The 13,716-nt window shown below is 44.6% G+C and overlaps 1 protein-coding gene across 1 annotated transcript in view; it reads left to right on the top strand.

The window, feature by feature from the left end:
- The first annotated feature begins 258 nt into the window (after positions 1 to 258).
- The window catches only part of SORCS2 (sortilin related VPS10 domain containing receptor 2), a 1,538,136-nt gene continuing 1,524,678 nt past the window's right edge, over positions 259 to 13,716 (top strand). The window contains exon 1 of the mRNA XM_030191157.1: positions 259 to 524. Coding sequence (XP_030047017.1) covers positions 297 to 524 — 228 coding nt within the window. The 5' untranslated portion in view covers positions 259 to 296. The remainder of the gene's footprint in view (positions 525 to 13,716) is intronic.

The following is a 13,716-nucleotide window of genomic DNA, read 5'->3' as shown; positions in this document are numbered from 1 at the left end:
AGAGAAAAAGAAGCAAGTGCCTTTCATGCCTGGAGGGGAAATAACCTGGGGGGGGGGGGGGGGGCGGCCGAGGAATTTGAAAAGCCAGCGAACACCCTTACATTTCCTAGTCGGCAGGTCGGTGGGGTGCCACTTCGTATGGCCGCCAGCAGGTGGCGCCGCTGCCCCTCTTGCCAGAGCCAGGAGACGCGTGCTGCCTGGAGCGTGAAAACCCTCCCCTCCCCTCCCCAGCTCGTGTCCCTGAGCTGAGAGCTCGGCTGCTCCTAACACTCTGCTTGTCTCGCACGCCGGCGATCATGGTGCTGGAGGGGGCCCCCCGCCGCCTTCCTCCCGCGGGGACCACCGTGCCCCTGCTCCTGCTTCTGCTCGGGCCCTGCCAGCCGGCTGCCTCCCCGGGGCGCTTCGGAAGAGCGGCGGCTGCTGCTGCCGGGGAGCGGCTCTCGCTGCTCAGCACCTCGTTCGTGCTCCGGGGGGACGCGTCGCACAACCAGGCGATGGTGCACTGGACCGGCGAGAACAGCAGCGTAAGTTGTGTGCATGGAGAGGTAGACACCTGGGTGCACGCTCTTGTGTGTTTGATTTATTATTATTGTTTTCTCTTAATGAATAGTCTTCCAGCTCTTCGGAATAGTGGAAAGTAGAGCTGCTTTTTCTGCCCTTCCTTCTTTGAACCGAAGCTGGATCGTGCATTAGGGCTGCACAAATGGTGCACTGCTGGCTTGCTTGTTGCTTTTTAATCTGTTCGGGACCTTTTCCCCCGGCAGATGATCTGGCCTGGGTTGAGGTCAGGTGCAGAGTCTGGATCGGCAGCTCAGGTGGGAGCTGAGGTGATGGCTGAGCCTTGTCTTGAGGGGCACTGCCTTTGACCTTTGGGGGGGGGGGGGAGGGCAGGATTGGGAAGTGGGGATATATTTATTACCTGCAACGATGCTTCATGGCACAACTTCAGCAGAAGTTTGCAAGGTCCCGGTATAGGAAGGGAATTGAATCAGTGCAGGAACACAGAGCTACTGCCGGGTGCCACAACTTTGCTTGTTGCTGTCATCCTGTCTCCTCCTCCTCCTCTTCATAGATCTTGGCAGCCCTGCTGTCAGAGCTTAAAAAAAGAGAGGACGGTTTGGATAGTAACAGGGTGGGGGCAAAGTTTTGCATAGGATGTGCTTGAGAGTTTTCATTGAGATTCAGGGGCAGACTGCCAGGGCGCTTCCGAACCTGGGAAGGCCAGTCCCCGGGACAGCATCCAGCTAAGGGAGCCAAGGATTAAATTGTTGAAGCTTAATCGATTCACCTCGGATCAATCATCCTGCAGCACTCTGTTCTCCCTGTAAGACGTGTGGAAAATGCTTTATAGAAAATACATCTTATTTTTTTTTCTGTGCTTGTAAAACGATTACAAGAATTGGTCATACGTTTGGTTGTTGGCATGCATTCTCTTTTCTATTTTTTAGTTCCCTTGATGAAGTATTCTGCAAAATTGCAACCGAGTAGGGTCTGGTCCTTGTAGAGCTAAAGCTGACCAGAGATAGATTACTCAGCTGTATTTACCTGCTACAGAGAATAGAAATGTTTTCAGCATGTCCCCACCTCACCACATTCAGTTGTCTGAAGATCTGTAGTTGGCCCCCCCTCCTCCCCCCCACGGAATAATCTGGTTTTGTGGTGTGTGTTTCAATGAAAATCCCCAGTGTCTTTATTTCGTTTAGAAAAATAGTCTTTCTGCTGAGTTTATTTTGTAAATGTTGACATTATTACCACAAATTATGTATTGAAAACACAATTTTACATACTTTTTTAATGGGAAGGTGAGGAGGGACGTTGATTAAGGTTATCCTGAATGTTACAAATGCAAATATATTGTATAGCATAATGCGTTCCATCCTGTTGCTTAACAGCTCGAGCAGTGTTATCATGAACCAGAGAGGGATTTGCTTGCTTTTTTTCTTTTTTTAATTTTTAAAGTTTTGATTTAATTAAGAACTCCAAGGAGCTCTCTTCTTGATTACTCATTGGTCATTTATATTAATGTGTTATCATTATTCAGCATCAGGGAAGCATGAGATGAATTATAGCTTTTCAGCCTTAACGTTTTACACGGATTCTTTTCTCCAAGTGCCTGCATAGCTTAATCTTTTCCAAGGGCTCTGATCTGAAAATATGTAATCTTATGAGATCTCCAACCTAAGAGGTACCCAAAAATGGTACTGTAGATGAATTGTGAGAGCCCTTCCCCATCCATTCATCACTCCAGCGGTTCTCAAGCTTTCTTCTGTTGTAACACACCTGACAGACAAGGTTCGTGTATGTGGCAAACTGAACACTAAAATTCACAGCTGAACAAAGCATGCCTAAATGTTTAATTATTTAACTGTAAGTTTAGTATGAATTTTTCCATCCCCATATCAAAAAGCTGTGTGCAGCACATCAGTTCTAGATGTCTTATGTGACATACAACAAAACGAATATATCCAAATTCTAGTGTCACCTCAGAAACAGCAACACAGAATTCCCCCACTGCTAGATAGTGTGAAGCAGGGGCGTAGCCAGACTTCAACGATAGGGGGATCCAGATCTGAGGTGAGAGGGCACATTTTACCCCCCCCCCCGGTGCCGCCGACCCCCCCATTGCCAGCACCGCCCCCCCGCCCACCTGCCATTGCCGACACCTCCAACAACTTTGACCCCCCCGCCGCCTGCTACCTTTGCTGGCGGGGGACCCCAAACCCCGCCAGCCGAAGTCTTCTTCCTTCGTTTGTTTTCTTCTGACTGAGTCTGATGTCCTTCACGTACAACAGAACGAAGCCTTGCGATCTGCAGGGCTTCGTTCTGTTTCTGTGAGTCTGACGTCCTGCACGTTGTACGTGCACGACGTCAGACTCAGAAGAAACCAAACGAAGGAAGAAGACTTCGGCTGGCGGGGGTTGGGGTCCACCGCCAGCAAAGGTAGCAGGCGACAGGTTGGCGGCGGGAGGGGGTTGAGAGGGTGGCTGGCAGGGGGTCCTGGCCCAAATCTACGGGGGCCCAGGCCCCCGTGGCCCCATGGCAGCTACGCCCCTGCTGTGAATCAACACATGGGGGTCCTTTTACTAAGCTGCGGTAAAAGGGGGCCTGTGCCAGTGTCAGTGCGTGTTTTTGACGGGCACTGAGGCCCTCTTTTACCACAGCGGGTAGAAGGCTGCCTCCTTAAAAAAAATTTTTTTTTAAATGAAACGGATGTTCGGTAAGTGAACCACTTACTGCGTGGTCATTTCAGGGGGAGCACTTACCACTACCTGTTGAAGTGGCGGTAAGGGCTCCGCCGGTAACCAAGCAGCACGTGGCACTGCCTGATTACCGCTGGCTAAACGCTGGTGCTAGAAAAATAGAAAATATTTTTGGTTGCGCCAGAAATGGTGCGCTGTGGGGGGGGGGGGAACTACCGCCAGGCTTCTGTGGTAGCCCAACGGTAGTTCATGTTTGGCGCACAGTAAGCCCTGCGGTATGCTTAACGCTGCTTTAGTAAAAAAAAAAAAAGCCCCAAAAACCTGGCCCACTGAGGTCACTTTTGTGTTGGCTTCCACAGGCTTTGGCTGTTTTTCTATGTTGTGTTGAAAAGGTTGCACAGGCTTCAGAGAAAGCTCAGCGTAACATACTTTCATGCAGCCACATCAGGGATGCGATCCATGTCTTTCTTTCCTGTGGCATAAAACCAAATTGCTACTTCAGAAGTGATGTGGAAATAATTTCTTGTTCTGTGAAAGGAGTACCTTTCAGCATTTATATTTCAGAGACGCAGAAAGTGACCCTGTTAGCTTAATGAAATGTGTGTGGTGTATGTTGTGAAAAGCATTTTGTCTATCTGTATCTGTATTTGGAGTTGGAGTTGAGCCTGAAATCAGATTCCTGTAAAAAGAAAACCAGGATTTAAATGTAAAATAACTTTGCTAATTTTAAGCGACATGGTAACATAGTAACATAGTAGATGGCAGCAGAAAAAGACCTGCACGGTCCACCTAGTCTGCCCAACAAGATAAACTCACGTGTCATTTTTTTGTGTATACCTTACCTTGATTTGTACCTGTCTTTTTCAGGGCACAGACCGTATAAGTCTGTCCAGCACTATCCCCGCCTCCCAACCACCAGCCCCGACTCCCACCACCGGCTCTGGCACAGACCGTATAAGTCTGCCCAGCACTATCCCCACCTCCCAACCACTAGCCCTGCCTCCCACCACCGGCTAAGCTTCTGGGGATCCCTTCCTTCTGAGCAGGATTCCTTTATGTTTATCCCACGCACGTTTGAATTCCGTTACCGTTTTCCTCTCCACCACCTCCCGCGGGAGGACATTCCAAGCATCCACCACTCTCTCCGTGAAAAAATACTTCCTGACATTTTTCTTGAGTCTGCCCCCCTTCAATCTCATTTCATGTCCTCTCGTTCTACCGCCTTCCCCTCTCCGGAATAGGTTTGTTTGCAGATTAATACCTTTCAAATATTTGAACGTCTGTATCATATCACCCCTGTTTCTCCTTTCCTCCAGGGTATACATGTTCAGGTCCGCAAGTCTCTCCTCATACGTCTTGTAACGCAAATCCCATACCATTCTCGTAGCTTTTCTTTGCACTGCTTCCATTTTTTTTCACATCCTTCACAAGATACGGCCTCCAAAACTGAACACAATACTCCAGGTAAGCAATAGCTTGTCCAGGTGGTGACAAGCTATTGCCTACCCTTCATTCGGGTTTTGAAATCAGACCTTCAGTTGACACTAAAGCACTGGTGAATACTGATTTTTGCTATTTCACCTAAAAAAAAAATCCTCATTCTTGTCAAGAAACCTGCTGTGCTAGGAATCCCCTGTGTGGTAAAGAAGAGGAAACCCATTCAATTCCTATGGGCTACCTCTCGTTTGCCACGCAGGAATTTCTAGAGTGGCTTTGTTAAAGAAGCCACTAGTTTCTTAACGTGCTTTAAACCTAGGTTTGTTTGACAATCCTAAAGGACAATAGTTAACATAATAAAAATAATTGTTCTTGAAATTTATTTCCTGGAGTGTGGCTTTCGCCATTAAGGTTTGGCATTTTCCTGACGTTCATATGGGGTGCGGTAACTGCTTCTGAGGTTAGAGATTAGAAGGGAGGTTCCCAAACCAATCCTGAGGACCCCAGAAAGAATATGTATGAGACTGATTTGCATACCGACAAGGAACGCCAAAAGATCAGCCCGAACGTTCCTTAATCTTCATCTCCCAAGCTGCAAAGGTTTAAAATACAAACTTACACATGCAGCAAACTTCACCTACTTGAGTGCCAAGCTATGGAACGCACTGCCGCAAAACCTAAGAGGGATCTACGAATTAACAAACTTTCGAACATCACTGAAGACCCATCTTTTTAAAAAGGCATACCATACAGAATAACAATTACAAATGTATACATCTCCCACATCTTTACTCAGATCCATTTTTATAATATCTGCTTGCTTTAAACTCTAATACATTATTCAACATCTCTATGTAACAATAAGTGATTACGTTCTAATCTATCACCACCAAGAATGATTTATTGTAGGCCACATTGAGCCTGCAAAGAGGTGGGATAACGTGGGATACAAATGCAATAAATAAATAAATAAATAAAATATAGTAAGTCTCCAATGCATTCAGATCATGCCATGCATATTCATTATGGATTTATTGAAAACTGGACTGGCTGTTGGGAAACCGTGGGTTAGACTGAAGCACAGATTGTGGAAAGCGTTATATGAATGAGTGGGGAAGCAGCGGATGATTGAAATACAGCTGCATCAGTGTGAACGTGGCTAAGAGTTGCTCGTGTATGCTCGTGGTGATAAGGGATCACCACAAAAGCAGAGGACCGTAATGCACTATGACAGAAAGTTGAGGGAAAGGAGTAATGTAACCAGCAAGGCTCTAGAAAACAGCATTGCGTTGCTGTGTTTGTGAGCCTTGCATAGACCCCTGGCTTTTTCGGGACTGCGTCTTTTTCAAGACGGGTTTCCATTGATTGCTATTGGCTACACTCTTCAGTGAGCTTTTAAGACAGATCCCTGATGTAGGCTGTTTTGCCGAAACACAGCACTGTGTTGGGTCTTTGGAAGAATAAAAGTTTTATTTTTCTCAATTAGTCATCCTGCTGTATTCTCACGGAACAGCCTTGCTGGTTACACTACTCTATACTCGGGGTGACCCACATGAAGGACAATTCTATAAATGAGCATCTTCACTTATGTGCCCTTTGTGTGTGCAAAATTACAGAATAATAGAACTTTTGTGGGTAAGTGTACATTTAGGGGGTAATTCTCAAAAAAACGCCTAAAGTTGAGTGCCGGAATGATGCTTGCTAAGTACTGTCTGTTACTGTAATTATGCATGCGATTGCTTTCATAAAATACTAGCGTAAGTCCACATTTACACACGAGTACTGCCAATGGCCATTGTAAATGCTTGTGTGTAACTGCAAGTATTGTATAATTGATGTGTGTAACGGCTAAACCACCATTCGATAATGGAGCAAAATATTTTCGATGTTCAGGGAAAACAAAATATTACACTAACTAAAACAAATCCCATTCAACATAAATTCAGTGTAACTCCTCAACCATTTAACACAGTCAATTGTGTTAAATATGAGATGTGCTCATAAATCAGTGGGAATATCACAGATGCAATGTTCTTAAATAACATCCCAAGGCAACTAATCATTGCACATTACTCCATTTTTTCTTTTATATGCCATACCGGGGCCCCGTCGTTTTTTGACAGTTAGTATGAGAAGTATAAGGGGTGTTTGCAGCCGCTTTGAAACCCTTGCGACTTGGGTGCCTTAAAACAGCACTGTTGTGAGACATGGTCCGTGTCAGGACCCAGTCAAGCTGATTCAAGATAAGTGTTTTTAAAGTTTGTTATATTTAAAACAGGGCAATATGGCACAAAAAAGAAAAAAAATGGAGTAAAATGCAATGATTAGTGCCTTGGGATATTATTTAAGAACATTGCAGCTGTGATATTCCCACCGAAAATTTATGAGCACATCTCTCATATTTATCACAATTGATTGTTTACAAGGTTGAGGAGTTACATTGAATTTATGTTGAATGGGGTGTGTAACTTTTAGGCAGGCCCCTGATCCACTCATGCCCCTCCTAGGCCCATTCCCCCTTGCAGTTGCATGCACAGGGATTATAGAATACAGACTAGGGGCAATTGTACCCTTATCTACTAATTGCTGCCAATTAGTGGCAGTTGACACCAATTATAGACAATAATTGATGGTTAATGCCAATTAGTAGCTCATTAGTACTCATTAAGTTACACGTGTAACCGACCCTATTCTATAAAATGCGTGTGCAACTTTGCGTGCTGTTTGCGGAGTTGAGCATGCAACTTTATAGAATTAGAGGGTTAATTCAGATAAGTGCTAGCAGGGCGTCTAAGTGAGATTCTGTAAGGGTGCGTGTAATGGCATAGCCTGTAAATACAAGAGGCTTGCATATAAATAAATCCTAATAATAAGTAAATATGGACGGGCAATAGGCAGGGCTCCTATTTGTGTGTGTAACTTAGGGAACACTGTGAGTTGTGCATGCCCCCACTGTATTTACATATATTTATTTATTTATTGGGATTTATTAACCGCCTTGATGAAGAGATTCATCCAAGGTGGTGTACAGTAGGTACAGTTTAACATAAATAATTGTGTTAACATAACAGTAAAATAACCAAGAATAAACATAAATACAATAAATGAGGTAAACATGAAAACAGTAAATTGAAACCTAATAATAGAGCTACTGTGAAACAGACCAAAAATATATGCATTTAACAGCACTGGAATTCAAATACCAGAGATATAATAATACAATGTTAGCATAATACTAATGATTCACCTAATAAACATGCATCAGAACATTCAACTAAAATAGATACGATTCTAAAGATTTTCTACAATACGGCTTACTGTATAGCTGAGGGACCAAGAGCAGATATAGGATAGGAACAAGATGCATGGTACAGAGTCAGTTGGGATAATTTGATGATTAGTTAAACTCAAGGCAAGTTTGTTGTATAGTTAAGCAAGCGATAAGGAACTGATCTAAGTTACAGAGTGTGTAGCAAGCTAGTCTAGGTGCAGAATGAGTGTATAGTCAGTCACCCTGTGTATTACAGGCTTGGGAGATGAGCCAGGCTTTCACCTGCTTCCTGAAGTAGAGGTAGTCTTGAGTTATATGTAGCTCCTCTGGGAGTAAATTCTACCACTACTATTTATCATTTCTATAGCGCTACAAGGCATACGCAACGCTGTACACCATACACAAAAAAGACAGTTCCTGCTCAAAGAGCTTACAATCTAGATAAGACAGGTAAACAGACAGAACAATTAAGGGGAAGGGAATAAATAGGCGAGGTTAAAGGACAGGGCAAGTGAGTAGTGGTTAGGAGTCAAAAGCAGTGGTAGAGAGGTGGGCTTTGAGTTTGGACTTGAAAACGGCCAAAGACGGGGCTAGACGCACAGGCTCGGGAAGTCTATTCCAGGCATGGGGTGCAGCAAAATAAAAGGAACGGAGTCTAGAATTAGCAGTAGAGGAGAAGGGGACAGAGAAGAGAGATTTATCTACAGAACGGAGTACTCAAGGGGGGGGGGGGTGTAGGGAGAGACGAGAGTGGAGAGGTACTGGGGAGCAGCAGAGTGAATTCTAGAGCCATATCTGTGACTGGTGTACCTGCAGCTGCCTCAATATAAGAAGTTGGTATTTCTAAAACAAAATCTGGGTGCCCAGAAGCAGTTATAGAGTATGGTCTCGCCCCACATCATTGGGGCACCTGAATGGAGGCACCCACTGGTAGAATTGCACCCTAAATGGCTGCCGTGAATACAGTTCAGCGCTGAGAGCTGGTGTTTTCCCTTCCTCTTCCTTCTCCTCCTCTCTGATGTACAGTTTGACCTCTGTCCCTGTGGTTTCCAAACCTGGTCCTGAAGGCACCCCAGCTAGTCAGGTTTTCAGGATACCCAAAATGAATATTCATGAGAGAGATTTGCATGCACTTTCTTCACTGCATGTAAATCTCTCTCATGAATATTCATTGTGGGTATCCTGAAAACCTGACTAGCTGGGGTGCCTCCAGGACCAGGTTTGGGAACCACTGCTCTGTCCCCTTCATTTTCAGGAACTCTCACTGTCTTTGTTTAAGCTATATATTTTTAATGGTCTTTCTAATGATCCATCCTGGCTCTTGTCCACATAGCCTTTCTGATAAGCAGAGGCATGTTTTCTTGATGTATTTATGCTTCCGTGTTCCACTGCCCTTATTCACTTCTGCATAGTGGGAGTAATTCCTATAGATCGTCTAAAGTTGGACACTGGGATGATGTGCTCTAGGTGCGAACTCTGTAATAGAATGTCTAACTTTAGGTGCGTTATGCTCATAGGTATTCAACAATTCTTCAATAGACAGAATTCAAACAACAACATCATTTATCTTCTTCAATATGACGTTTTCACACAGTATTGGTGACCTCAGCAGTGCTCATTGCTAAAGTTTTGAATATAGCAATGTACCCAGCACCCACCTCTTCATCAGTACACCCAATAACTACTATTAAATTAGTTATACTTTGTCAATTATTTGACTTATCTTTTTATATCAAACCCAGGGGTTCTTTTTAGGTGCGAGCAGTAGGCAGTTAGGCGCGTAATGCTCGTATTCTGTAACCTGCACGTGTAACTGCCTGACATGCCCTCGACCCGTCCCTGGAATTTGTGTGCGTAGGTTATAGTGCAAATTCAAGTTGCGCATAAATTATAGAATATCAATTAAGGGCAGTTACCTATGTAGCTGCCAATTAGTGACAGTACTAATTAACACCAGTATAGCCAATATTTGGTTGTTAAGGCCAATTAGCAGTGAATTAAATCATTACGTTACATGTGCAACTGACCTTATTCTATAAGTTGCAGATGCAAATTTGCATACTAGTCTGAAATCTGGACACACAACTCTATTTATTTATTTATTTATTGGGATCTATTAACTGTCTTTATGAAGAGATTCACCCAACGTGGTTTACAGCAGGTACATTTTAACATAAAACTTACAATTTTGTTACTAGCATAACAAATGCAATCAATGAGGTAAACTTGCAAATGGCGAATGGAAACCTACTGATGGGACTAACAGGAAACGGTATCGGAAATAAACACATTTAACTGCTTTGTAGAACAATCAAGAAATAGGAAAAAATGTTGGTACAGTACAAACAGCAGCATAATAGCATGGAAGACCATTCGAATAAGAGAGAGATAATGTGATGTGAGCATACGAGCAATGGAACACTTAATATTTACACATTAGAATGGTTCTAGGTCAGTTCCCAACTGGTCAGTCCCCACCCACCAGTTCCCATCTGGACAATTCCCACTGAACCAATTCCCACTGCACCAGGGAGGACATAAGCACTGCCACGCTGGGAAAGGACCAAAGGTCCATCAAGCCCAGCACTCTGTCTCCGACAGCGGCCAATCCAGGCCCCAAGAACCTGGCAAAACCCCCAAATGTAATAACGATCAATGGACTTTTCCTTCAGAAATCTGTCCAGACCCCCTTTAAACTCAGCAAGGCCAGCTGCCGTCACTACCTTCTCCGGCAATGAGTTCCAGAGTCTAACTACGCGCTGAGTAAAGAAAAACTTTCGCTGATTTGTTTTAAACCTACCACATTCTAATTTCATCTTGTGTCCCACCCAGAACCCAAAAAAATATAAAACACACAAGGCAAGTAATCTCCCTCCCTTTTCTCTTCCCGATCATTTTGGGGGGGGGGGGCAGTATCCCCTCACCCACCCAACATTACCTTTACACATTTCTTTCCCCTTCCAGGCATGCAGTTCATGTGTGGGGGGAACAATGCCCCCCCACACCCCCCAAACTAAGTTTCAGCCTAATTCATGTTTAATTCAAGATCTAAATGTCATAAATAAGTAAATGCATAAATAGATAAATACAAACTTCAGTTCATATGGGAGGGGGCAATGCCTCCATGCCCCCCCCAAACTAGGTTTCAACTTAATTTAGCCCCTCAAAAAGACACAGTGATTACAATTTATAACAAATTACTACTCTACCTATCAAAAGTTATTTTGTTAATATGCGTCCTCTGTGTACATCCATGTGCTGCTCTAACCTCTTTGCTCCAGATGCCATTAAAAAATAAGCACCGCAAGGACTTGTGGGACCCGATACAAGAAAGAAGCTACAGTTGGTAAAAAAAAAAAAAAAGGCTAGGGAGGATGGGAAATGACTATGGGGGAAATGTCCTTGGTGGGAATTGTCCCCCTTAAGCGGGAATTGTCTTGGGGGGAATTGGTAGGTGGGAACTGTCCGGGTGGGAACTTGCCTGATACCATTAGAATATTTGAATAACGTTGATATGGTGCTATGTACCAGGGCCAAGTGCAGATACAGTATATAGACAGGAACAAGATGGGTAGTAGAAAGTCAATTGGGATAAATAGATGGGTGGCTAGTTCTATGTATGGTGCTTCCACCTTGCCTATTGCATCGTGGCCAAGCAGGGGCAGCAACGGATGGGGTACAATTTTGATGCCTCCACCTCTCTTGCACCCTATGTGGCTGCACTGCCTGCACATAGCTTGCTACGGCCCTGCTTTTCAGTGATGTGAGAGTCGAAGGCTGGGAGCTGTTTTGTGATGTTCCATGATAATTATAATATTTCATGTTCTACACGGCAAAAAGTGGTGTCTCCACAGAAGATCCTGCTCATCAAGAATTGATGCTTTTCTAAGGAGGATAATGAACTAGCTGATTTCTACCCTTTATCAAAAATGCTTTAAGGGGCTCATTTACCAATGCTTAGCTGCACTAACAGTGCTACTGCCCATTATCTTTAGCAAGGCGTATTTTATTCCTATGGGCCCTGCATCGGAGAGTGTATGCTAATGCTGACCGTTAGTTAACGTGAGATTATTCTAAATAACAAACTGAAGCTTGTAGGCTATCGCTCTGTTCATCAACTAATCAAATACTAAGATATCTACAAATGTTGATGTTTAATATTGTTAGTATCGGAGGAAAAGCCTCAAATAAATGCTAGGACACTCCTTTGTCAATCTTTAAATCAACCTTAGGGAGGCCCGTGCATTCATCACTGGCAGAAAAACCTCCTGTCTTTTTATTTAATAAAAAGACAGGAGGTTTTTCCGTTAGTTAACGTGGCCAGTGGCAAGGTACAAGGGGTGCAAATATGGAAGGAGTTAGGCTTGAGAGCTGGTTGGGAAGCAGGGGCATAGCCAGATCTCGAGGTGGGAGGGGGGCCAGAGCCCAAGGTGGGTGGGTGGGGGCACATTTTGGTCTCCGCCCCCTTCTACTGCCCACTTCCGCCGCTGTAACATCTTGGTTGGAGGGGGTCCCCAACCCCCACCAGCTGAACACTTCATCCAGCGCTGGTCTCCGGTGCTGTCACATTGCCTGCCACGCTCTCACTTCCCCTCACGTCGGGCACACTCCTTTTAGTGAAATTGAGGTGCTGCTGCAGACCAACGCTGGATGAAGTCTTCAGCTGAAGGGGGTTGGGGATCCCCGCCAGCCAACCAGGGGCCCAGAGCAAATTTGGGGGACCCAGGCCCCCGTGGCCTCATCTGGCTACGCAACTGTTGGGAAAGCTGTTTGAGGGGATACTGCAGGCTGGGCTGAAATGAGCACCAGGCTGCAGAAATTGCGCTCCAGTCCATAGAATGCTGCCTAGTTGGGTAAGATTCTAAATGACTCAGACTGACAGTTGGGAGGGAATCTCCAGAGAGGAAACTGTGAGAGCTGAGCGTTCCTCTGATGTACCTAAATGTACTTTTAAGATAGCAGAATTGATGCACAGAGAAGTTGGGGAACACTCTGATGTTCTGGCAAGTGTCAAGCAGAAGCAGCCAGCGCTGTGGATGACTGTGGAGAGTCCTGCGGGAAACAGAAGACTCTTGAGTGTTTGAGAGAGAGAGAGAGAGAGAGAGAGAAAGCTGATTGTTGAGATGCAGGAAGAAAACGGATAGCTCAGAACTGTTTGTGTTTTTGGCCTGTGGGACTGAATTACAGAACTTGTGCCAGACTGCAGGATTCTAAAATAAACCCCCCCCATTTTAAGTAGGGAAAGTCTGCAGTAATTCTTTTTGCTTGTGAGACAGGAGCACCAGCATTGCTAACATAATTCCTAAAATGAGAAAACTGGTAACGGTGTCCAGAAGTGTTTAGGAGCTTCACTGGTTAGGGAAAAGCTACAAAAGCACCATAAACCTGCCTTCAGTGACACAACTGTCTGCAACAAAATACTGGCTAAGACCTCACTGGCCAAAAGATAACCCTGCTAGTTCTGACTCAGTTCTGGGTTCAAGGTGTGCCTGAAGTGACTGAAAATTGTGGAAAAACAGTCAGTAGGGAAACCAGTCAGGTACCCCAGTTATTTATTTATTGCATTTGTATGCCACATTTTCCCACCTATTTGCAGGTTCAATGTGGCTTACATAGTACTGTCAAAGGCGCTTGCCCAGTCAGTTGATAACAGATACAAGGTTGTAGTGATCGTATAAGTTATAATTGGAGGGTCGGAAGGGATGAAGATTGCGTGTTGTCCAGTACGATTATGGTCTTGTTGTGTTTCTGGGTGGGAGGTTTACGTGGGGTCGTTGGGGTAGGCTGTTTTGAAGAGGTTGGTTTTTA

This window comes from Microcaecilia unicolor, chromosome 2 (assembly GCF_901765095.1).
Source record: "Microcaecilia unicolor chromosome 2, aMicUni1.1, whole genome shotgun sequence".
Taxonomy (NCBI): domain Eukaryota; kingdom Metazoa; phylum Chordata; class Amphibia; order Gymnophiona; family Siphonopidae; genus Microcaecilia; species Microcaecilia unicolor.
Note: the sequence above shows the minus strand (reverse complement) of the source record. Positions and strands in the feature narration are given on the sequence as shown.